Here is a 27135-nt window from a genome sequence, read left to right as displayed (position 1 = left end):
ATTTCACTTTTGAAATTTTCAATTGACCTAGCCTCAATAGATTTTTAGGGAGAGAATTCCAGATTTCCACTATCCTTTGGGTGAAAAAGTGCTTCCTGACCATCCCTAGAATGAAAATCTGTAAACTATTGGCTCGTTACATCGCTCACTCTTCCAATACCAACGAGCGGGAAACCAATCCTAGTTCAATGGGGAGTATAGAATGGTGTGCCAGGACCATCTTGGCATATCGTAGAATGCGGTAGCAACCCGATAATGGCTACCTGCATTCTAAACATCAAAAGCAGCATGCTATACCTTGTACCAGCAGTCAGTACACAGATGAATCTATCAAATTTGCTGAGGTTAAAGACCTGGACCATTTAAGAGGCGGTTAAGATTATGAGTGGAGCAGACGGAAGGTGACACCAAATCTGGAACCAACAGTATTGTCATATTCCCAATAACCTCCAATTTCAGAAGAATTCTTACATGTTGGGTACGGATAGTTTATTGGACAGGGGAACAGCTTCTCAATTTATAATTGATGTCTAACAGGTAATCACAATGCGAACAGCTGCTTGAACTGCCCAAAATAACCATCTCGCCTAATATGGTTTAAGTGGCGCCTTTGTAATTGCTGCTTATGGTAAAGGAAAATGGTCAGTGCCATTTGCCCAATATAGGCTTCTGTCCGAGATGCTGTAAGTGGTAGGGACTGTAGCACCTATTCAACAATAACCTGATCACTAACAACTCAGTTCAGGTTCTGCCCAAAAAACTCAGCTCCAGATCACAACCTTTATTCAGGATGGATGAAAAGAGCTGAACACTGCAGGAAAGGAAAGGGGAGAGTAGTGCACCTCAACATTGAGGCAGCATTCAACAGAGTATGGTAATAAGGAGCCCTGTCAAAACTGAGGTCAAGGGGAAAACCCTTCACTGGTTGGAGTTATATTTCACAAGCAGGAAATGGCTGTAACTGTCAGAGGCTGATCACAGCCCCAGGACATTGCTTTAGGAGCTCCTCAGGGCAGCAGCCTCGACCCCAATTGTCTTTAATTCAGTTAATATGGAGTAGTACATTTTGGGGAAAAAAAAGTAGTGCATGGAAGCATACACTAATTGGCAAGACCGTTAAAAGAGTGGAGGAGTAAAAGAGTAAACTCAGGGATGGAGATACTTTTGCCAGAAGGCAAATGAGATTCTGGGTTACATAAACTGGGGGCGGGGACTTTAAATTACAAAAAAGAGGCAACTTTGAATTTGTACAAGCCATTAGTTAGGACATAGCACTCAGTGATAGGAAGACTATTATAGCCATTAAAAGGATACAAAGATTCACTAATATAATACCAGGAATGAGAAGTTAGAATTATGAAGAAAGCTGAAAAGATTGGGGCTTTTTAAAAAAAAAACTGAACCAAAGAAAATTATGGTGGGTAGTGGTGAGGAGAATCAATTAGTTTACAAAATTATGAAAGGGTGAAAGAGTATTTCCACTGGTTGGCGAATTGGTAACATGGTGCAAAAATTTAGCATTATCACTGGATAATGAAATTAGAAATGTCTTCTAATTTCATCATCCAATGATAATGCTAAGTTTTTCCCATACAGAGGGTTATTAGAATATAGAATTAGAACATGCTTGCCCACAGGTGGTTACTGAAGTAGAGACTATGACATCTTTAAGGAGGAATGGATAAGCATTTCAAAAAGGATACAAAGAAATGGCAGGGAAATGGGATCAGAGTAGATAGCTCCAGATGAAGAGCCGACAATGGCACATATTGGATTGGACAAATTACCTCCTTATGTGCTGCAATTTTAATGATTCTATCATTTTGTAGCAACAGATAGAACAGACAGAATAAATTCCACTTTCTTACCTAAATAGTCAGGATATGTTCCATATGCAAACAGGTTCAACAATTGAAAGTAGGCAGCATGCGATCCATTAGCTAGCTGAGGAGAAAGACTCAAAAGATTACTGACATTTCTACTTTTAAAGTAATAGGTATACGATTAAAGGCTGGTGGAAACAGGTTTCAAACTCAAAGTACAAATTTATTGGATTAGGGAAAGAAGTTAAAGTTCCAAATTTGTAAATTAAATTCTCAATAGCATGCTGAAATCATCAATAATGTGAAGAATTTCTGATGTTTTTATACTAAAGTTTCTCACCCCCAATCTAAAAGCAGTACAGAGAGAAACAAATAGCAAAGTGTCTATATTTAATTCCTTGCTTAGAAATTAAGATTTTTAGCCATATTACTGGAAAAACACATCATTTTCAAAATGCAGAAAGCTTTTACAAAGGCAAGAATTTAAAAATTACTTTTGATTCTAATGGTGAAAATTACAAATGTGATGGAAATTGTAACATTTTCTCATACAGAATGCCTCTTAGAATACACTGAAAATAAAAGCTATGTTTACTTTGGTGCACAACGCGCTACTTTATCAGTGTTAGATCTAATCATAAGTCCAACTGTTGAATAAATGATTAAAATTCAAATTGTACACTATCGAACAGTGGACAATTTACCAATAAAAAATTGTTACAAGATTGATATTTCGCTTAGTTATCAGTATATCAAGGAAATATGCTCAGATTTACAAAGCGTACTAAAGAGTCAGAGGATGACCACTATTGCACTAATTGCCTTGCCGCAGTCACTGACTCGTCAATACCAAGTCAATACCAAACACAGAAGTCTGACTCACTCCCATGGGATCTCATCAGGATCTGCAATTACTAACAAAATTGAACAAAAACAATTGTAATTTTTTTTTTAATGCTTGCTGGTCATATCATTGTGCAGGCCACATTGGAATTTGTGTAATTAAAGGGCATCCCCTGCATCAGATTTGATAGCAGCATTTTACTATGAATACTAAACACCTATATCTCATTTAAAAATATCTCAGCATCTCCTTGGTTTATTATTGAAAATCTCTGGATGGGTCAAGAAAGCATCATGAACAGTATAGAAACATAGAAAATAGGTGCAGGAGTAGGCCATTCGGCCCTTCGAGCCTGCACCATCATTCAATAAGATCATGGCTGATCATTCACCTCAGTACCCCTATCCTGCTTTCTCTCCATACCCCTTGATCCCTTTAGCCGTAAGGGCCATATCTAACTCCCTCTTGAATATATCCAATGAACTGGCATCAACAACTCTCTTTTCAGTAAGGAATTCCACGGGTTAACAACTCTCTCAGTGAAGAAGTTTCTCCTCATCTCAGTCCTAAATGGCTTACCCCTTATCCTTAGACTGTGTCCCCTGGTTCTGGACTTCCCCATAATCGGGAACATTCCTCCTGCATCTAACCTGACAAGTCCCGTCAGAATTTTATATGTTTCTAATGGATTCCCTCTCATACTTCTAAACTCCAGTGAATACAGGCCCAGTCGATCCAGTCTCTCCTCATGTCAGTCCTGCCATCCCAGGAATCAGTCTGGTGAACCTTCGCTGCACTCCCTCAATAGCAAGAACATCCTTCCTCAGATTAGGAGACCAAAACTGAACACAATATTCCAGGAGAGGCCTCACCAAGGCTCTGTACAACTGCAGTAAGACCTCCCTGCTCCTATACTCAAATCCCCTAGCTATGAAGACCAACATACTATTTGCATTCTTCACCGCCTGCTGTACCTGCATGCCAACTTTCAATGACTGATGTACCATGACACCCAGGTCTCGTTGCACCTCCCCTTTTCCTAATCTGCTGCCATTCAGATAATATTCTGCCTTCGTGATTTTGCCAACAAAATGGATAACCTCACATTTATCTACATTATACTGCTTCATAAATCCATGCTGACTTGGACCGATCCTGTCACTGCTTTCCAAATGCGCTGCTATTTCATCTTTAATAATTGATTCCAACATTTTCCCTACTACTGATGTCAGGCTAACTGGTCTATAATTACCAGTTTTCTCTCCCCCTCCTTTCTTAAAAAGTGGTGTTACATTAGCTACCCTCCAGTCCATAGGAACTGATCCAGAGTCGATAGATCCAGAATCTATAGCTGGACATACATTAGTAATTTAAACAAAAAACACACAAATATAATTTTAAAATAAATTTGAGTTTTCAAACTATTTTGCAATTTAAAATCAGCATATACTACAATCTTCTATCTTTAAATACCTTATTCCTCTAATTTCTTCAGTTAGTAATTTGTTTTCTTTCTGCAATCCTGCACTTGAATATCTAGTCAATGTAATATTTATTCTTACTGTTGTTTTCTGCTCAGCTTATTTAATTTTCTGTTTTATACTTTCCTATTTCTTTCTATTTTATGCATTCAATGAGTCAAGTCCACATTAACAACTGTGCACATGAATTTCTACAGTCTTACCTTTTTAAAATTGTCTTCACAAAGTCTTCCAAAAGAAACTAAACTGTGCAGAAGTTCAGATCTTAAATGACCAATTTATGGTCAGGGTACATCAAAGTAGATTTTAATTTACATATAGATTGGGCTAACCAAACAGGTAGCAATACGGTGGAGGAGGATTTCTTGGAGTGTATAAGGGATGGTTTTCTAGGCCAATATGTCAAGGAACCAACTAGAGAGCTGGCCATCCTAGACTGGGTGTTGTGTAATGAGTGAGGATTAATTAGCAATCTTGTTGTGCGAGAACCCTTGGGAAGAGTGACCATAATATGGTAGAATTCTTTATTAAGATGGAGAGTGACACAGTTAATTCAGAGACTAGGGTCCTGAACTTAAAGAAAGGTACCTTCGATGGTATGAGACATGAATTGGCTAGGATTGACTGGCAAATAATACTTAAAAGGGTTGATGGTGGATAGGCAATGGCAGACATTTAAAGATCACATGGATGAACTTCAACAATTGTACATCCCTGTCTGACGTAAAAATAAAACGGGGAAGTTGGCTCAACCGTGGCTAACAAGGGAAATTAGGGATAGTGTTAAATCTAAGGAAGAGGCATATAAATTGGCCAGAAAAAGCAGCAAACCTGAGGACTGGGAGAGAGTTAAAATTCAGCAGAGGAGAGCAAAGGATTTAATTAGGAGGGGGAAAAGAGAGTATGAGAGCAAGCTTGCAGGGAACATAAAAACTGACTGCAAAAGCTTCCATAGATATGTGAAGAGAAAAAGATTAGTGAAGGCAAATGTAGGTCCCTTGCAGTCAGAATCAGGTGAATTTATAAATGGAGAACAAAGAAATGGCAGACCAATTGAACAAATATTTTGGTTCTGTATTCACTAAGGAAGACACAAATAATCTTCTGGAAATACTAGGAGACTGAAGGTCTAACGAGAAGGAGGAACTGAAGGAAATCCTTATTGGTCAGGAAATTGTGTTAGGGAAATTGATGGGATTGAAGGCCGATAAATCCCCAGGGCCTGATAGCCTGCATCCCAGAGTACTTAAGGAAGTGACCCTAGAAATAGTGGATGCATTGGAGGTCATTTTCCAACATTCTCTAGACACTGAATCAGTTCCTATGGATTAAAGGGTAGCTAATGTAACCCTACTTTTAAAAAAAAGAGAAAACAGGGAATTATAGACTGGTTAGCCGGACATCGGTAGTGGGGAAAATGTTGGAATCAATTATTAAAGATGTAATAGCAGTGCATTTGGAAAGCAGTGACAGGATCGGTCCAAGTCAGCATGGATTTATGAAAGGGAAATCATGCTTGACAAAGCTTCAGGAATTTTTTTTGAGGATGTAAGTAGTAGAGTGGACAAGGGAGAACCAGTGGATGTGATGTATTTGGACTTTCAAAAGGCTTTTGACAAGGTCCCACACAAGAGATTGGTGTGCAAAATTAAAGCACATGGTATTGGGGGTAATGTATTGATGTGGATAGAGAACTGGTTGGCAGACAGGAAGCAAAGTGTAGGAATAAACGGATCCTTTTCAGAATGGCAAGCAGTGACTAGTGGGGTACCGCAAGGTTTAGTGCTGGGACCCCAGCTATTTACAATATACATTAATGATTTAGACGAAGGAATTGAATGTAATATCGCCAAATTTGCAGATGACACTAAGCTGGGTGGCAGTGTGAGCTGTGAGGAGGATGCTAAGAGGCTGCAGGGTGATTTGGACAGGTTAGATGAGTGGGCAAATGCATGGCAGATGCAGTATAATGTAGATAGATGTGAGGTTATCCACTTTGGTGGCAAAAACAGAAAGGCAGATTATCTGAATGGTGACAGATTAGGAAAAGGAGAGGTGTAACGAGACCTGGGTGTCATGGTACATCAGTCATTGAAAGTTGGCATGCAGGTATTTCAGGCGATGAAGGCAGCAAATGGCATGTTGGCCTTCATAGCGAGAGGATTTGAGTATAAGAGCAGGGAGGTCTTACTGCAGTTGTACAGGGCCTTAGTGAGGCCACACCTTGAATATTGTGTAGTTTTCGTCTCCTAATCTGAGGAAGGACATTCTTGCTATTGAGGGAGTGCAGCGAAGGTTCACCAGACTGATTCCCAGGATGGCAGGACGGACATATGAAGAAAGACTGGATTTACTAGGCTTATATTCACTGGAATTTAGAAGAATGAGAGGGGATCTCATAGAAACATATAAAATTGACAGGTTTGGACAGGTTAAATGCGGAAAGAATGGTCCCGATGTTGGGGAAGTCCAGAACCAGTGGTCACAGTCTAAGGATTTAGCTATTTAGGACCGAGATGAGGAGAAACTTCTTCACTCAGAGAATTGTGAACCTGTGGAATTCTCTACCACAGAAAATTGTTGAGGCCAGTTCATTAGATATATTCAAAAGGGAGTTAGATGTGGCTCTTATGGCTAAAGGGATCAAAGGGTATTTAGAGAAAGCAGGAATAGAGTACTAAAGTTGCATGATCAGTCATGATCATATTGAATGGTGGTACAGGCTCAAAGGGCCGAATGGCCTTCTCCTGCACCTAATGTTTCTATGAAGCCGATCCATCTGGGCTCAGTTTAATGGTTTGCATACTTCTTTGCAAACCCAGTTTATTAAAAAAAGAGAAACACATTTTTGTATCCCCCTTCATATATATTTTAGTTACTTTCTCTGTTGTTTTTGTCTCCTTATACATATGCATTTATCTTAATAAGGCCAATGGGTTTGAACTAAATTGTATATTTAGGGATGCAACACGTTAAAAAAAAAAAATCGACGCACAGGGATCTTCTGCCCTTCAATATGCAGTTTGGGACCTAGAATATTAGATCCTTCATTGAAACACCTGTGAACTCATGCCTTTTTTGCGTGGAAGCAAGTCATCCTCGATATGAGGGACTGCCTATGATGATGAAACATGTTATTAGTGAGAGGGGATGACGGAGGATGAGGAGCAAAAAGTCAGGACTAAATCCAGCTTGCTTGTTCTATACATTTGCCTCCACATGGAAACAACCTAAAGGTCAGATGCATAACTGACATCTCAATGACCTCTGTAGCTGATGCTCTATGCTCAAATGTAACACTCCTATCACCTTGATGCTACACCAGTCTGGCCAACATCTGAATTTTGCCATCTGATGGGAGTATGTGTGTGAATGCAAACCAAGGTAAGGAATTCAATTGTTTCATCTTGTGCAGTGACGGCATCTAATGCAAAATACCCCTACCACCATTGTTTCGTATACATATTGCCCAAGTATGAGACAACTGCTGCCATTTGTTTTAAATCACTGGCCATTTTTAATAAAATCAGCTTCATCACCACAAATGAGTAAAAGTCATGTCATTGTGATGATGAAGATGTTCTAAAAAACTGAAAAATTAGAACGACCATACTTGAAAGTCTGTAATGCACTTGTGTGTTTTAGTGACCATTTTAATATGTAAGACAGGCCCAAATATTTAGTGCAGTTCCTACCATTACAAGGAAAAACAGAATCATTCAGACTTCAAAAAGCTATCAAAAAGTCTCATAATCCCTGCTCCTTTCTTATCTTGGTTTGCTTTTTGTAACCGTTGCCTCCTTTTTATCTAATTTCTCTCAATAAATTGATGCATAGCAGCTGAATTAATAAATTCATATATTTCTGCCTCGATTACTCCCTCTGTCCAATCACAATCTCTAATCTGATCCAGTGTTAAGTATTTTATTGTGCATATGTGTCTTTCTGATCTCTGTCTCTGCTCCACTCCCATTGAGTTTTCTTCGATTTCCTCTGGCAGGCTTCATTATCAATATTCCACGTGGGATTCTTCTCCATTTGTTCCAAATCACAGTCCAGATCTGGTGGGATGTGCAATTTGCTTCTCTTAAGAACATAGCTTCTCTTTACTTTCTCTCATCTTTTAAGTCTACACTGCACCAAGAAGGGGGGCAGATCTCACTCCACAAGGACAACAAAGGAAGATTCTACCTGTGAAAAGTAGTCATCTTCTGCTCTGCATTTCATCCCAAAAGAACATCAGAAAACAGAAACTTCCTGCATGGGGAATAAGAAGTTTGAACTTTTTCCCATGGCAGTTGACAGGTTTGTTCTCTCTGCCCCATTTTCACCTCTGCTTTCTTGAGGGATTAGGTTATACAGGTATACATTTCCCAAGTGCTGGCTGTCCTTTAGTACCTCACCTGAGTGGCCAGTCCTTCTCTTTGGACGGGAAACCGGCACAAAGTGGGTGATGCAAAACAATGTGTGTCCAAGGATGAAGGCTCAAGGTTCTCTTGAAATTGGACCGTGGGTCTCATCTACATAATACTGGCAAGCTGCAGATGCTAATTGACCATCCCGATGCAGCTCACCAGGTGAGGTCCCGAAAAATTTGACCGGCTCCAATGTACAGCAGGCAATTCTGGGATGGGGCGGGGGCGGGGCAAGCACAGGTAATCAGTAGCCTGTAATATTGCTTCTCCTTCTCCTCCTGGTGCCACATTAAAGGCAAGTAAAAAGACAAAAAAAATCTGTTCTTTGGCATTTTAGGTAGGTGCCATGGACATGCGGAATACTAATTGGTGGCTGGCACACTTCCGGCGTTGATCGGGTATGGGAGATCATAACTGGAAATTGGTCCTCCAACTCCAATTTTCACGCAGAAATTGGACACGTTGGGGACCAATTTCTCTCCAGGAGTCGAGATAGTGAGTGTTTGCAAGCTAATCCATCCTTTGGGCATCAGAAGCTAGCCCGATTCTACTGACACTGAACATCCATATAAAAGTATTATTATTTTTCCATAGGAAAACTATCAGGGGTTACAATCCTATCCGATTTGTCCTCAAGAACCAAGCAGCACAGAAGGAAGTCATTTGACTCATCAAACCTCTGCTAGTACTTTGAAAGAGCTATCCAATTAGTCCCACTCTCCTTTCCACATAACCCTGCAAATTTTATACCTTCAAGTATTTATCCAAGTTCCTTTTGAAAGTTACTATTGAATCTACTTCTATCACCCTTTCAGGCAGTACATTCCAGATCATCATAACTCTGCATAAAAAAAACTCCATCTCCCGAATGGTTCTTGTGCCAATTACTTTAAATCTGTGCCCTCTGATTACTGACCCTCCTGCCAGTGAAAATAGTTTCTCCCTATTTACTCTATCAAAACCCCTCATAATTTTGAACATCTCTATCAAATCTCCCCTTAACCTTTTCTGCTCTTTTAAAAAAAAAAAAGAGAACAAACCCAGCTTCTCTAGTCTCATTTTAGCCTAGGATTACAGGAGTCAATTATAGTGCCTCATGGTGAACAGGGTATTATTGCACAGCCGAGGGATTGAATTTAGGACTGGGTCATTTAGAGCATTTACCCACTAAGTCATCGAGGAAGCTCAGTTGATGACTTAACCAGCAAAAATTTCAAATATTATTCTGTCACGAAAACCACAAAAACAAGCTCACATTATTCAGTGTACCTTTATGTTTATTTATGCTCATTTTACATAGTAAAATGCTTAACATTTCAATTTAGTTAGCAAAATAGTACATCCCAATACTCTGGAAGAAGCATCTTAAAAATTACTTAGGTTTTCTACATTTTAAGTTTGGTAAAAGTTCAAGGGAATAGGGAAAAATTAAAAAAAATTAAAATATATTTTTCTGTTCTGCATTCCTTCTTACCTCCTGTATATTCGGTGTTTCCAGAAGTTCACCAAAAACAAAAACTCCTGGAGCCTCTAATACTTGGCTAATAAGGGTAGTTAATGCTGGACCGTTGGTATTTCTAGACAATAAAATGAACTGTTCCAAAGGGTTACTTGTGGGTTTTGATTCTCCTGCCATTGCACAAAGGTGGTTCACTGTAAAACAAAGAAAGTCATTATTTTTAAGTCAAAGCCAAAGCCAAATCAAAGGATATTTTACATAAAGAAAGCCACTACCGTTTCCAATCTACATTAATGGCTTGGATTTTGAAATCCAATGTAAACTAGTCAAATTTGCAAAGGATAGTAAACTGAGGAGGAGGTAGGAGGAAGTAGCCAGGGACCATTAGATCCACAAATGGGCAAATTCAAAACAAGTACAAGGTACTGCACGTTGATAGAAAATATGGATGTGACGAGTATACCGAGGATGGTGCAGAAATAACTACCAGTGAAGTGGAAAGGAATCCAGGACTCAGTAGATTTGGCCCTTAATAGTAGAGCAGCAATAAACAAAGCAACCAGAATGCTTAATTATATTGCGAGGTCACTTGAGTCCAAGTTAGTCATGCCAGAACTGTACAGTGCTATGGTCAGATTCCACCTTGAATACAGTGTTCAGTTTGTGTTGCAAAGACAAAAAAGGGAAACATACAAGCCAAGGAAGCAGTGGTGTAAGTAACGACAAGGATTCGGTTATAAGGAAATATTGGAGAAGCTATTAGCCTTGAAGTATACAAGGTATTAAAGCAGCACAGTTAATCTGGAACACTACGCCAAGATCCAGAACAAGGAGGCAGAGATTAAAATGGGCGAAAAGGAAATCTAAGACAGATGTCAGGATGCACATCTTCAGCCTTGTATGGTGTTGTTTCTGGTAGACAGATGGAGGCAAAATCCTTAATCTCATTCAAGAGGACCAATGAAGGAATGCAAGTTTTTTCTTTATTCTGGACTATGAGGTATGATGAGCCAAATGGTGTCCCCAATTGTATCTCTCATGACTTCAATGGGCAATGATCTCAAATCTATTGAAGGACACCTCTAGGCATTTTTTTGACTGACTTGGTGTAATTCCAATATGGGTTTAACAACACAACTTTAAAAGGTTCTGCCAGTGGAACTAAAAATACCAAATAACTAATAGGGGGTTAAATCTAATTGACTTAATGGAAAATAAAATAGGGGGTGGAGGGGGGGAAGAGAGCATTGTCTAATGCAAAATATATTTATAAAAATGTTCCTGGATGATTTTTTAAAAATACATCAGTATTTCCTTCCCAAATGTAGACCCGCATTTCAGGTCTCACAAACAGCAATTATATAAAATGACCAGATAATTTGTTTTTCTGCTGATGAACAGCAAGGGAGCGAAGCAATAAGCAGAGTTCAGAGCTGTTAGCCTTTGTATTTTTGTTTGTGTTTGTGTGGGAAATAAAATACAGTCCTTGCAGTTTATAAGCAGGGATAGCCAATCCCAATTTTGTGGATTTTTAATACAACAATGAAAAAATATTTATTCAAGGAAATTTTGTTATGCTTTCCTCACCAACTCAATTATACAGAACTACTTACTCTTCCTTTTGTTTCTATGAAGTTTTAACAAAAAGGTGTTCAGTTTGGATAATATCCCCTACCAATACTGGCAAGGTCAAAGTAATGAATGATGGCACAAATTATAATGCAAAATGGTATTTATTAATTAAGTCAGTCCTTTGCATCAATAATGCAAACCTTTAAACAATACAGAATTTGATAAATATTGTTTTAATAAATCCCAAGGATAGAAACTTTTAATCTGCCCTCAGAAAACTTGCATACAAACTTGCCTGTTAAATCTACTTCAAACTCTGTTGTTTCTCCTATACTCCCTTGACTTTTCTATCACTAATACATATTTATATAGCCAGCGCAAACTGGTTCTTTATTAGACAAAATATTTACAGCTACTATGTATAAAAAAAGCAGATACTGAAACACTGTGTACTAATGTTACCAATGTAGTTTTCCTGTGCGCTGATGTTTTAGAATTCCTGAAATACACTGTCTACCAGCTTTTTGCATCCAGTATACTGTGCAACATAGAAGACTTTTTTTTAGCAACAGGAAAAGTGTACAAGGCAAAATAATCCCATCCCTTTTTGATAGTGATTACAATCAATGAAGTACTTTTGAAATGCAAAGCACTTTGGGATGTCCAGCTATATAAATGGAAGTCTTTCTTTTCTTAGATCAACCACACCCAACCAACTACTTTCTCACCTTATTCCTCAATCTCCAAAAGCACATTTGTTCCTTGAACCCATTTATACTTCAATGACCTTGCCTGGTAAATAATTTGATGCCCAAGAATCTGTAGGTGAAAAAGTTCCAATTGACTTTCTTTCTTCCAACTGTTAACTTGTGCCTTCTCATATTTGGATCCTTTCCACAGAACAAACAATTTGCCTGGATCAACTTTGTCAATTTCCTTCATAGTCTTGAAAACTATGAGGGACACTGGGTAACAATCAAGAGGCCAACTCCCATCTGATTTTTCCCCTCCTTAGCTCAAACTCATCAAGAATAATTGCCCCATCAATGTCCTGACTGTGATTAATTACCACAGAACAGAGATTGAACCTAGAATATTCCTACTATTCCATTCTGGAAAAGACCACCACAGACTTCATTTCTGCACAAAATCCATCTCCTCTGCATGTTTATCCTCACCCCAAAATCAAATCTGAGGACCTCCTTGCATACAAAGCACGAGGCCATCTTCTCAGCCACATCCATGTGATCAAGATGAACTGTGGTGGGGAGGAGTCGAAGGCAGCAGAGAACTCCAAGAGAAATGCCCTTTTCAAGACCACCATAATTAACCCTGCCCTTCACCAAAACTCTTTTGACCCAGCACCCTATCTCCATCCTACCCTTTGCTGCCAAGGTCATTGAACTTATCACCCAACTCCACACCCACCCTCCCAGTTTGAATCCATCCAATTGGCTTTCTGACCTGCCATTGACCACCATGGTCAAAGTCAACATGCAGTTACATCTTGTATAACTGCAAGCATGGTTTGTTGTTCCTCCTGGACCTCTCTATTCAGCTTTTGACTCTTCCCACCACAGTTAATTTTTAACGGCACTGCGTTCCTGGTTCCATTCCGATCTCACCCAATGTAGCCTCTTCTTCTCTAATGGTTTCTTCTTCCATGCCCAAGATTCCATCCTCAGTTTTCTTCTGACATACTATCCCTGAGCAACATCATCTTCAATCAAAAGATTAGCTTTCATATATATGCTATACTTCTCTACATCCATTAACTCAACGGCTGTCATAGTAGAATTGGCTGGCTGATTATCTCACATGGTCTTAAAAAGTTGAAATTTCCTCTAGCTCAATGTTGATAAATTCAAAGCCATCCTTTCAGATGTCAGTGCCAACATGCCTCTGGCACTGCTTCCAATAATCTCTACAGTTTTCTATTCAGGCTGGATTTACAATCTCGACGTCTGAATCAATCCTGAGCAAACTGTTAAACCTATCAGTAATACCAGATCTTTTTTCCAGGCACTGCCAGATGATGCTACTATCTCTCTCCTTTCACCTAATCCATGCTTACATCAAGTTACTGACCAACTGCTTGAGTGCTCCCTTCTTTCAATGGTCTCAAACTCTAATCAATCCAAAACTCTAGCCAATGTACTTGTGCATACTAGATTAGCTCCTATGATCCCCATCCTCAGCAAAATTCACTGGCTTCCTGTCGACCAAAATATCATTTTCAGTCCTAATCTTCAAATCACTACCTCCAATCACATGTCCCAGCAAGTACCCTCTCATTTTAGGCAGTCCCTCGTAGCGATGATGACTTGCTTCCACACCAAAAAGGAATGAGTTCGCAGGTGTTTCAATGAAGGACCTAATATTCCAGGTCCCAAACTACATGCTGAAGGGTGGAAGATGCCTGTGCGTGGATTTTTTTTAACGTGTGGTGGCCGTTGCACACTAGCCACCACATGGGCTTGACAGCGCTAAGTGTTGGTCCAGTGGCAAGGATTAACCAAGATGACTGGAGACCAGCTCTGCTGCACGGACCTAGTGTGCACACATATCGCTATGTAAGCTGGCCCGTGCTGCCCCTGGGCCACAATCACTTGCTGCTCCTGCATCCCATCCTCGTTGCTCCTGCTGTACCTGCCCACACTCCAATCAGCAACCTGGACCTTGGTGACGTCCAATCCAGTCGCCCTCTTCTCAGCCGTCGCTCTCCAGCACATGCTTTATCTTGAAGTGGTACGCTCCTTTGAAGGCCCTGACCTGATGATCCTTGCAGGTTGGGGCCGCCGGCATTCAGAGGCTTCGTTTAAAGGCAAGGTGTCATCATTCCTCAGCCAAGTTTCCATCAATCCATGATGTCAATCCTCTACTCCTCTGCTGGCCAATTCCTCTTCTCCCATTAATTTGTTTTTTTTGCTCTGTGTCCTTTTTCTCCTCATTGTTAAGCACCTCTTTGCGAGTGGCACCAAATGCAAGTTGTTGTTTCTAGTCTGGATGCATCAAATGCCACACAACCTTCTACATTTACCCACTGAGCTAATGAAGTACTATAATGATTAGCTTTAATCATAGAAAGCAGGTCTGGTTCAGAATGCAGGACATTACAGAAAATTACAAACATAGAATCTACAGTACAGAACTATGTCATTCAGCCCAACTGATCTATGGCAGTGTTTATAGTCATAGTATGGTACAGCACAGGTGGCCTATTGGCCCATCATGGCTGTGCCAAAGAGCTATCAATCTAGTCTCACTTCTCTCCTCTTTCCCCATAGCTTTGCAATGTTTTCCCTTCAAGTATTTATCCAATTCCCTTTGAAAATTACTACTGTATCTGCTTCCACCATCCTATCAGGCAATGCATTACAGATCACAACAACCAGCTATATAAAAAAATTGTTTCCTCCTGTCATCTCTGGTTCTTTTGCCATTCACCTTAAATCTGTGTCCTCTGGTTACCGACTCTTCTGCCACCGGAAACAGTTTCTTCTTATTTACTCTATCAAAACCATTTAACCTTCTGCTCGAAGGAGTCTCCTCTCACTCGCGACATTACAACAGTGACTATACTTCAAAAGTACTTAACTGCTGAAAAGTGCTTTGGGACATCCCAAGGTCATGAAAGGCACTACATGAATGCAATTTCTTTCTTTAATTACTTCCCACCCTGCTCCTTCCATGTCTTCTGCCTCATGTATGCATAAAGCCTCCCATTAAATGCATAAATAGTATCTGCTTCAACCACTCCATGTGGCAGCAAGTTCCACATTTTCACCACTCCCTGCATAAAGAATTTCCTCCCAAATTCTTTATTTGATCTATTTGGCACCATCTTACATTTATGCCTCCTTTTTCCTGGACTCACCAACTAGTGTAAATAATTTCTCCACATCCATCTTATCGAACCGCTTCATAATTTTAAAGACTTCTATCAGGTCTCGTCTTGGTCTCCTTTTCCAAAAAGAGTTCCAGTCTTCTGAATCACTCCTGATAGTTGAATCCTCTCAATTCTAGTAACATCCTCGTAAATGTTATATGCAGTTACCCCAGAGCTTCAATATCCCTTTTGTAGTATGAAGACCATCAACTGCACTCAGTGGTTGAACCTATATTCTCTATAAATTTAACATTACCTTCCTTCTTTTGTAATGCATTCCTCTAGAAATGATCAGAACTTTGTTTGCACTCTGCTACTTTGTGATTTATGTACCTGTATTCCCAGATCTCTTTGCCCCTCTACCTCATTTGGTTTTACCTTCCAAGGAATAAGTGGTCTCCTTATTCCTCGTACCAAAATGAATCACCTCACTATAATGAATTTCATTTGTCATTTATCGACTCACTCTGCAAGCCTGTTTGTCTTCATGTATGCTGATGCAATCCTCCACATTACCAATTTGCAATTTCTGGCACCATACTTCCAATTTCTGAGTCCAAATCATTTATGGATCTGGAGAATAGTATATCAGCACAAATCTCTGCCAGAAATTACTTTCCACATCCTAAAATCCTCCCTTAACTGCTACTGTTCATTTTCCAGACATCTTCCAATGCTTTTTACTACCTGACCCCACATTCCCTGACCTTCGACACAACTCTGCTATGTAGCACTTTATCAAAGATCTCCTGACAGTACATGCATACATCATCCACCGTATTGCACTTGTCAACACTTTGCTGTTTCTTCAATGAATTCAATAATTGGTTAAGCATGATTTTTTTTTAGAAATAAATGTTGATTATTCATATAGGTAGGATACCCACACTTCAAGAAATGACTGCGACTTCAGGTAAGTCCCAAAGTTGACCGCTCAAGTGGAAACAGGAGCACTTGCTACATCTAGTGACAAACGAGGGTGCACCAGTTCTGGCATGTATTGTACTTTACTCGTTTGCACTTTTGTTCTATCATAGCTCTGTAGATTGCCACATTTTCAAACCTCAAGCACGTTTTTTTTCCCGCTGATGCCTCCTGCTCGAGCAACACACAGGCGAAAAATAGGCGAGTGATGTCCCGAGACATTGCATTTAACTGCGAGGGACAGAGGGGTCCGATCCCCTAAAGCAGCCAGAAACAAAAAAGCACAGCGTGTTTGATGCTTGCTGTTCTAGGCCCAGACCTATATTCTGACAACTGTTTAGCGTGCCGGTGACTCGAGAACCCGGAGGTTCTTGCAGCGCACTTAGCAGAGAGCCTGATATTCCTGCCTCCAGCCAGCCGGTTGTGAAGCATCTGCGAGCCGCACATTTTTTTCACCAACTTACCTGCGCCCAGGCCCTTCGCCTTAGTCCCACATTCAGAGGCGAGCTGGGCGTCTCCGTTCCGCGCCTATTGGCCGAAACACCGTGCACTGGGCCCCGCCCCCTGCACGAACACGCATTATGATTTGCCCACCCGGCTGTCGATCTGATGACGCACTAACCCCGCCGCGCTCCATTCACGAGGCAAGCGGTGAACAACGTTTCTTGGTTCTGGAACTTAATTTAAATCTCTGTCGACCTACTGGCGTTTCTGCTTCAACCGCACTCGCTTTTGCGCGACATTAGGAGGAAACTAAAGCAGTGAAAGCTGGATACTCAGCAGGTACAACTGCGGAGAGGACAGGCACTGGACATCTCAGGATGGGGACCCTTCAACACTGGGAAATCAAAATGTTGCAGATAATGATACAGCATCAAAATAACACATTTCTGGATGTAAGCTAGCAATATCAGTTGGCAATGTTTGTGAAACAAGAACTCTGGAATAACTGTTCCTTGGGTTTGAGCTCTTCAACATCAACAAGTACTTTGTTTTGGTATTCACTAAGGACACAAACAACCTTCCGGATATAAAAGGGGTCAGAGGGTCTAGTAAGAAGGAGGAACTGAGGGAAATCTTTATTAGTCAGGAAATTGTGTTGGGGAAATTGATGGGATTGAAGGCCGATAAATCCCCAGGGCCTGATGGACTGCATCCCAGAGTACTTAAGGAGGTGGCCTTGGAAATAGCGGATGCATTGACAGTCATTTTCCAACATTCCATAGACTCTGGATCAGTTCCTATGGAATGGAGGGTAGCCAAAGTAACCCCACTTTAAAAAAAAAAGGAGGGAGAGACAAATCAGTAGTGGGCAAAATGATGGAATCAATTATTAAGGATGTCATAGCAGCGCATTTGGAAAGAGGTGACATGATAGGTCCAAGTCAGCATGAATTTGTGAAAGGGAAATCATGCTTGACAAATCTTCTGGAATTTTTTGAGGATGTTTCCAGTAGAGTGGACAAGGGGGAACCAGTTGATGTGGTGTATTTGGACTTTCAGAAGGTTTTCGACAAGGTCCCACACAAGAGATTAATGTGCAAAGTTAAAACACATGGGATTGGGGGTAGTGTGCTGATGTGGATTGAGAACTGGTTGGCAGACAGGAAGCAAAGAGTAGGAGTAAATGGGTACTTTTCAGAATGGCAGGCAGTGACTAGTAGGGTACCGCAAGGTTCTATGCTGGGGCCCCAGCTGTTTACATTGTACATTAATGATTTAGACGAGGGGATTAAATGTAGTATCTCCAAATTTATGGATGACACTAAGTTGGGTGGCAGTGTGAGCTGCAAGGAGGATGCTATGAGGCTGCAGAGTGACTTGGATAGGTTAGGTGAGTGGGCAAATGCATGGCAGATGAAGTATAATATGGATAAATGTGAGGTTATCCACTTTGGTGGTAAAAACAGAGAGACAGACTATTATCTGAATGGTGACAGATTAGGAAAAGGGGAGGTGCAACGAGACCTGGGTGTCATGGTACATCAGTCATTGAAGGTTGGCATGCAGGTACAGGCATGCAGGTACAGCAGGCGGTTAAGAAAGCAAATGGCATGTTGGCCTTCATAGCGAGGGGATTTGAGTACAGGGGCAGGGAGGTGTTGCTACAGTTGTACAGGGCCTTGGTGAGGCCACACCTGGAGTATTGTGTACAGTTTTGGTCTCCTAACTTGAGGAAGGACATTCTTGCTATTGAGGGAGTGCAGCAAAGATTCACCAGACTGATTCCTGGGATGGTGGGACTGACCTATCAAGAAAGACTGGATCAACTGGGCTTGTATTCACTGGAGTTCAGAAGAATGAGAGGGGACCTCATAGAAACGTTTAAAATTCTGACGGGTTTAGACAGGTTAGATGCAGGAAGAATGTTCCCAATGTTGGGGAAGTCCAGAACCAGGGGTCACAGTCTAAGGATAAGGGGTAAGCCATTTAGGACCGAGATGAGGAGAAACTTCTTCACCCAGAGAGTGGTGAACCTGTGGAATTCTCTACCACAGAAAGTAGTTGAGGCCAATTCACTAAATATATTCAAAAGGGCGTTAGATGAAGTCCTTACTACTTGGGGGATCAAGGGGTATGGCGAGAAAGCAGGAATGGGGTACTGAAGTTGCATATTCAGCCATGAGCTCATTGAATGACGGTGCAGGCTAGAAGAGCTGAATGGCCTACTCCTGCACCTATTTTCTATGTTTCTATGTACTCCTGTCCCCAGGAATGATTGGAAAATGACGGTGAGAGTCTCCGCAATTTGCTCCCTTGCTTCTTTTAATATCCTAGAATATATTTCATCCGGTCCTGGTGATTTATCTACTTTCAAAGATGCTAAACCCCTTAATACTTCCTGTCTTACTATGTTTATCCCATTCAATATTTCACTCTTCCTCCATAACTTCAACATCGGCATCGTCCCCCTCTTTTATGAAGACAGCCTCAAAGTATTCTTTAAGTACCTTACCCACATCCTCCATCTCCACACATAGATCACCATTTTGGTCTTTAATAGGCCTTACTCTTTCCTTAGTTATCCTCTTGCTCTTTATGTAATTGTAAAACAGCTTTGGTTTTTTTTAAATTCTACTTGCCAGTACTTTTTTATGCTCTCTCTATGTTTTCCAAATTTCTTTCTTAATTTCACCCCTACACTTTGTATACTCTTCCAGGCTTTCTGCAGTATTGAGCTCGCGATATCTGACATAAGCTTCCCTTTTTTGCCTTATCTTACCCTGTATGCAACTTGTCATCCACGGGGCTCAAAATTTGGCAGTTCTACCCTTTTTCTTTGCGGGAACATGTTTACTCTGAACTCCACGGGCCTGAACTTGGTGGAAGTTCCGCCCACAGCCGCCGAGGTTCAGCTGGAAATGAAGTTTTTTTTCAGCGATTCCTCCGGTGCCGCCCATCTGCCGCCCACGTTCCACCCGCCGGTAGATTGATTGCGAAGGTTCTGCCGGTGCACCGTCCTGCTGCCCGCCCATGCCGGAGGTTGGAAATCCGGCATTTTCCTCAGGGATGATCGACTAAGACCGCCCTGCCGCCCGCCAGAAGGACCGCTGGCAAAAAGCTGGTCTGAGCTGTCTGTGAGTCAGGTGGCAGGGAGAATCGCTCAGAGTGCTACAGCGCTGCACATCCCGGGTATCGTGCAGATGCTGCAGCATTATCAATGGGCTGAGTGCCTCGAGTCTCATCGCCGACTGCATGCAGAAGACAAGCGCAGGCAGTGGAAAGAACGTGCGGCAAACCTGTCCCACCTTCCCTTCCCCTCAACAGCTGTCTGTCCCACCTGTGACAGGGACTGTGGCTCTCGTATTGGACTGTTCAGCCACTTAAGGACTCATTCTAGGAGTGGAAGCATGTCTTCCTCGATTCCGAGGGACTGCCTATGATGATGATGGGACAGAAATAGTAATGTGATGGACCTTAACCCGCACAGAGAGAGTTCGGATATGTAACTCCACATGACTCCGTTGATGGGAAGATGTGGTAGAGGAAGCAGCAATGAGTAGCAAAAGATGGTAAAGACTCAATGGAGCTGCCCTGCAAGAGTTTTGAGAACATTTCATGTGGAACCAATTTAGTGACTGATGCTGACTGTGCAGATGGTACGAGCTTATGTCAGAGTTATTAAGCAAAAGTTATAAGATGTAAAGCTATAGCAGATCACTGCAACTGATAGTGAGAACATCATGACATGAGGTATGGAAGATGGGAAAATACATATAATGGACTGCAATGTAATTGATGAACATGTCATCTCAGGGGTGGCACTCCTCCATGTGTGGCGTCATAAAAAGTGGCTTGTTGGCCTTCATAACGAGAGGATTTGAGTATAGGAGCAGGGAGGTCTTACTGCAGTTGTACAGGGCCTTGGTGAGGCCACACCTTGAATATTGTGTACAGTTTTGGTCTCCTAATCTGAGGAAGGACATTCTTGCTATTGAGGGAGTGCAGCGAAGGTTCACCAGACTGATTCCCGGGATGGCAGGACTTACATATGAAGAAAGACTGCATCGACTAGGCTTATATTCACTGGAATTTAGAAGAATGAGGAGAGGGGATCTCATAGAAACATATAACATTCTGATGGGATTGGACAGGTTAGATGCAGGAAGAATGTTCCCGATGTTGGGGAAGTCCAGAACCAGGGGTCACAGTCTAAGGATAAGGGGTAAGCCATTTAGGACCGAGATGAGGAGAAACTTCTTCACTCAGAGAATTGTGAACCTGTGGAATGCTCTACCACAGAAAGTTGTTGAATTCGTTAGATATATTCAAAAGGAAGTTAGATGTGGCCCTTACGGCTAAAGGGATCAAGGGATATGGAGACAAAGGGATATGAAGTTGCATGATCAGCCATGATCATATTGAATGGTGGTGCAGGCTCGAAGGGCCGAATGGCCTACTCCTGCACCTATTTTCTATGTTTCTATGTTTCTAAGTGCAAGCCTTAATATGTGCCCTGCAAGTAGTTCAAGTGACCCTCATTGAATGGCAGCCTTTCTGCATTGGTGATCCTGGTTGTGTCGCGATGGCCTGATGACAGGATCCATTATACAGTGGAATCATATGTGGAGGACAATATATTCCTAATATAGCAGAACACCTGAGGGACAGCTGTGTGTTTCTCACAAGGCACCACACATTACATCAAAATGAGACACTTACCAAGAGAGGGTGAACATTGTGACTGTATTTAAAAGTGCATAATTACAAAAGTGATGTAAATGTATGTAAACCTGTAATTACCATGTCTAACCACCAGAGGGCTTATCCCCGGAGTCCCAAGGGATCCCACAATCCCTTGGGAGCACCTGTATATAAGGAGGCCTCATAGGCTGGAGAGACACTCTGAGATCTGTAATAAAGGACTATGGTCACACTTACTTTGAGCTTGCAGTATCTAGTCTGGCTCCTTATCCAAGACGTAACAACTGGCGACGAGATACAGATGACAAACCCAACTCAACAATGCAGAGAACTGTGGGCATCCTGGAGAAATTTTCGGAGGGAGATGATTGGGAAACCTTCGTGGAGCGACTTGACCAATACTTCGTGGCCAACAAGCTGGAAGGAGAAGGGAACGCTGCCAAACGAAGGGCGATCCTCCTCACCGTTTGCGGGGCACCAACGTATGGCCTCATGAAAAACCTGCTCGCTCCAGCAAAACCCACAGACAAGTCATACAATGAGTTTTGCACACTGGTCCGGGAGCATCTAAACCCAAAAGAAAGTGTTCTGATGGTGAGGTATCGGTTCTACACGTACAAGAGGTTTGAAGGCCAGCAAGTGGCGAGCTGCGTCGCCGAGCTAAGGCGCCTTGCAGGGTATTGTGAGTTTGCAGGGCACTTGGAGCATATACTCAGGGACTTCTTTGTACTTGGCATTGGCCATGAAGTAATACTTCGCAAACTTTTGACTGTAGAGACCCCAACCTTGAGTAAAGCCATAGCGATAGCCCAGATGTTTATCTCCACCAGTGACAATACCAAACAAATTTCCCAGCACACTAGTGCTGCTGCAAGTACTGTGAACAAAGTAACGTTGTTTTCAAATCGAAATGTACATGGCAGGACTTAAACGCCTATAGCTGCACGTCCGCAGATGACTCAGAGTCCGCCATCAAGGGTGGTGAATACAAGGCAATTAACACCTTGTTGGCACTGTGGGTGTGATCATCGATTCCATTCATGCCACTTCAAAAGGATATGTTTGCAAGGGCTGTGGAACAATGGGACACCTCCAATGTATGTGCAGGCGAGCTGCAAACCCTGCTAATCCTGCAAACCACCATGTTGCAGAGGAGGACAGATCCACAGTGGATCATGACGAACCAGAGCCTCAGACCGAGAAGGCAGAGGTATATGGGGTGCACACATTTACCACAAAGTGTCCCCCAATAATGCTGAAGGTTGAATTAAATGGACTCCCGGTGTCCATGGAGCTGGACACGGGCGCAAGCCAGTCCATAATGAGTAAAAAGACTTTCGATAAGTTGTGGTGCAACAAGGCTTCAAGGTCAGTCCTGACTCCTATTCGTACCAAACTTAGAATGTACACAAAGGAACTGATTCCTGTAATTAGCAGTGCTACCTAAAAGTCTCCTACGATGGAGCGGTCCACGATTTACTACTCTGGGTGGTACCGGGTGATGGCCCCACGTTGTTCGGCAGGAGCTGGCTGGCAAAGATACGCTGGAACTGGGACGACGTCTGAGCACTTTCGTCCGTCAACGACACCTCATGTGCCCAGGTCCTAAGCAAGTTCCCCTTGCTGTTCGAACCAGGCATTGGGAAGTTCCAAGGAGCAAAAATGCAGACCCATTTGATTCCGGAGGCGCGACCCATCCATCACAAGGCGAGAGTGGTACCTTACATGATGAAAGAAAGAGTGGAGATCGAGCTGGACAGGCTGCAACGAGAGGGCATCATTTCGTTGATCGAATTCAATGAGTGGGCCAGTCCGATTGTTCCAATCTTCAAGGAAGATGGCACTGTCAGAATCTGTGGTGATTGCAAAGTAACTATCAATCGTTTCTCATTGCAGGATCAATACCTGCTACCAAAGGCAGTCGACCTATTTGTGACGCTGGCAGCAAGAGAAACGTTCACGAAGCTGGACTTGACCTCGGCCTACATGACGCAGGAGCTGGAGGAATCTTCGAAAGGCCTCACCTGCATCAACACGCACAAAGGTCTTTTCATTTACAACAGATGTCCATTTGGGATTCGATCGGCTGCGGCGATATTCCAGAGGAACATGGAAAGCTTGCTGAAATCAGTCCCGTGCACCGTGGCCTTCCAGGATGACATCTTGGTTACAGGTCGGGACACCGTTGAGCACCTGCAGAACCTGGAGGAGGTTCTTAGTCGGCTTAATCGTGTGGGGCTCAGGCTAAAACACTCGAACTGCATTTTCCTGGCGCCTGAAAAGTAGAGTTCCTGTGAAGAAGAATCGCGGCGGACGGCATCATGCCCACCGATTCGAAGACGGAGGCAATCAAGAACGCACCGAGGTCACAGAACGTGACGGAACTGCGGTCGTTTCCAGGACTCCTGAACTATTTTGGTAACTTCTTACCGGGTCTTAGCACATTGTTAGAACCCCTGCACTCTTTACTGCATAAAGGAGATGAATGGGTATGGTGTAAAAGAAAATGCCTTTGAGAAAGCTAGGAAACATAGAAACATAGAAAATAGGTGCAGGAGTAGGCCATTTGGCCCTTCAAGCCTACACGACCATTCAATAAGATCATGGCTGATCATTCCCTCAGTACCCCTTTCCTGTTTTCTCTCCATACCCCTTGATCCCTTTAGCCATAAGGGCCATATCTAACTCCCTCTTGAATATATCCAATGAACTGGCATCAACAACTCTCTGCGGCAGGGAATTCCACAGGTTAACAACTCTCTGAGTGAAGAAGTTTCTCCTCATCTCAGTCCTAAATGGCCTGCCCCTTATCCTAAGACTGTGTCCCCTGGTTCTGGACTTCCCCAACATCGGGAACATTCTACCCGCATCTAACCTGTCCCGTCCCGTCAGAATCTTGTCTGTTTCTATGTGATCCCCTCTCATCCTTCTAAACTCCAATGTATAAAGTCGCAGTTGATCCAGTCTCTCCTCATATGTCAGTCCTGCCATCCCGGGAATCAATCTGCTGAACCTTTGCTGCACTTTCTCCATAGCAAGAACGTCCTTCCTCAGATTAGGAGACCAAAACTGAACACAATATTCCAGGTGAGGCCTCACTAAAGGCCCTGTACAACTGCAGTAAGACCTCCCTGCTCCTATACTCAAATCCCCTAGCTATGAAGGCCAACATACCATTTGCCTTCTTCACAGCCTGCTGTACCTGTATGCCAACTTTAAATGACTGATGAACCATGACACCCAGGTCTCATTGCACCTCCCCTTTTTCTAATCTGCCACCATTCAGATAATATTCTGTCTTCGCGTTTTTGCCCCCAAAGTGGATACCTCACATTTATCCACATTATACTGCATCTGCCATGCATTTGCCCACTCACCTAACCTGTCCAAGTCACCCTGCAGCCTCCTAGCGTTCCCCTCACAGCTTGCACCGCCACCCAGTTTAGTGTCATCTGCAAACTTGGAGATATCACACTCAATTTCTTCATCCAAATCATTGATGTATATTGTAAATAGCTGGGGTCCCAGCACTGAGCCCTGCGGCACTCCACTAGTCACTGCCTGCCATTCTGAAAAGGACCCGTTTATCCCAACTCTCTGCTTCCTGTCTGCCAACCAGTTCTCTATCCACGTCAGTATATTACCCCCAATACCATGTGTTTTGATTTTGCACAACAGTCTCTTGTGTGGAACCTTGTCAAAAGCCTTTTGAAAGTCCAAATACACCACATCCACTGGTTCTCCCTTGTCCACTCTACTAGTTACATCCTCAAAAAATTCCAGAAGATTTGTCAAGCATGATTTCTCCTTCATAAATCCATGCTGACTTGGACCGATCCTGTCACTGCTTTCCAAATGTGCTGCTATTTTATCCTTAATAATTTCATCCCCACTACTGATGTCAGGCTATCCGCTCTATAATTACCCGCTTTCTCGCTCCCTCTCTTTTTAAAAAGTGGTGTTACATTAGCTACCCTCCAATCCATAGGAACTGATCCAGAGTCGATAGACTGTTGGAAAATGATCACCAATGCATCCACTATTTCTAGATCCACTTCCTTAAGTACTCTTATGTTCAAACAAATTGCTTGTGTTGTACTATCCATGTAAACGTTTGGTGGTAGCATGTGATGCGTCATCGTATGGGGTCGGGTGTGTATTGCAACAAGGTAATGAATTTGGGAAATTGCAATCAGTTGCTTATGCATCCAGAAGTCTGTCTAAGGCCGAGAGGGCCTACAGTATAATCGAAAAAGAAGTGTTAGCGTGTGTTTACGGGGTAAAGAAAATGCATCAATATCTGTTCGGGCTCAAATTTGAATTGGAAACCGACCATAAGCCGCTTATATCCCTCTTTTCCGAAAATAAGGGGATAAACACAAACGTATCGGCCCGCATCCAGAGATGGGCGCTCACGTTGTCCGCATACAACTACGCCACCCGCCACAGGCTAGGCACAGAAAACTGTGCCGATGCTCTCAGTAGGCTACCATTGCCCACCACCGGGGTGGAGATGGCACAGCCTGTAGATTTAGTTATGGTAATGGAAGCATTCGAGAGTGAGCAATCACCTGTTACCGCCCGACAGATTAGAATCTGGATGAGCCAGGACCCCTTACTGTCCTTAGTAAAAAAACTGTGTGCTCCACCGGAGTTGGTCTAGTGTACCATTAGAGATGCAGAAAGAAATAAAGCCGTGCCAGCAGTGTAAAGATGAAATGTCTATACAGGCAGACTGCCTCCTATGGGGTAGTTGGGTAGTTGTGCCAAAAAATGGCAGGGACACTTTCATTAGTGATCTCCACAGTATCACCCAGGCATTGTAATGATGAAAGCGATAGCCAGATCCCACGTGTGGTGGCCCGGTATCGATGCAGACTTAGAGTCCTGTGTGCACAAACGTAATACATGTTCCCAGTTAAGCAATGCACTCAGAGAGGCGCCACTAAGTGTATGGTCTTGGCCCTCCAAACTGTGGTCTAGGGTTCATGTCGACTATACAGGCCCATTCTTGAGAAAAATGTTTTTAGTTGTTGTAGATGCGTACTCCAAGTGTATTGAATGTGTGATAATGTCGGCAAGCATGTCCATCATTGAAAGTCTATGGGCCATGTTTGCCACGCACGGCCTGCCCGATGTCCTTGTAAGTGATAATGGGCTGTGCTTTACCAGTGCCGAATTCAAGGAATTCATGACCCGCAGTGGGGTCAAACATGTCACGTCTGCCCCGTTTAAGCCAGTGTTCAACGGTCAGGCAGAACGAGCAATTCAAACAATCAAACAGAGCTTGAAAAGGGTAACTGAAGGCTTACTGCAGACTCGTTTATCCCGAGTCCTGCTTAGTTACCGCACAAGACCCCACTCGCTCACCGGGGTTCCTCCCGCTGAACTGCTCATGAAAAGGGCACTTAAGACAAGGCTCTCGTTAGTCCACCCTGATCTACACGAACAGGTAGAGAGCAGGCGGCTTCAACAGAATATATATCACGATCATGGAAATGTGTCACGTGAAATTGAAGTAAATGATCCTGTATTTGTGGTGAACTATGGACAAGGTCCCAAGTGGATTGCAGGCACTGTTTT

At 42.6% G+C, this 27135-nt stretch overlaps 1 protein-coding gene across 2 annotated transcripts in view; it reads right to left on the bottom strand.

The window, feature by feature from the left end:
• LOC139265317 (COP9 signalosome complex subunit 7b-like) overlaps positions 1-16944 on the bottom strand; it is a 38250-nt gene extending 21306 nt beyond the window's left edge. The window contains exons 1-3 of one of the 2 annotated variants that reach the window (XM_070882286.1): positions 16872-16944; positions 10038-10216; positions 1869-1944 (exon numbers count right to left, since the gene is read on the bottom strand). In XM_070882286.1, the coding sequence (XP_070738387.1) occupies positions 1869-1944; positions 10038-10199 (238 nt within the window). In that variant the 5' untranslated portion in view covers positions 10200-10216; positions 16872-16944. Of the gene's footprint in view, positions 1-1868; positions 1945-10037; positions 10217-16871 lie in introns of those variants that run through there. The other variant, XM_070882287.1, reaches the window with a different exon arrangement.
• Between the last annotated feature and the right edge of the window lie 10191 nt (positions 16945-27135).

The sequence above is a fragment of the Pristiophorus japonicus genome, chromosome 6, assembly GCF_044704955.1.
Source record: "Pristiophorus japonicus isolate sPriJap1 chromosome 6, sPriJap1.hap1, whole genome shotgun sequence".
Lineage (NCBI taxonomy): Eukaryota > Metazoa > Chordata > Chondrichthyes > Pristiophoridae > Pristiophorus > Pristiophorus japonicus.
The sequence above is the reverse complement of the archived record's forward strand: the minus strand, read 5'-3'. Positions and strand labels throughout refer to the sequence as shown.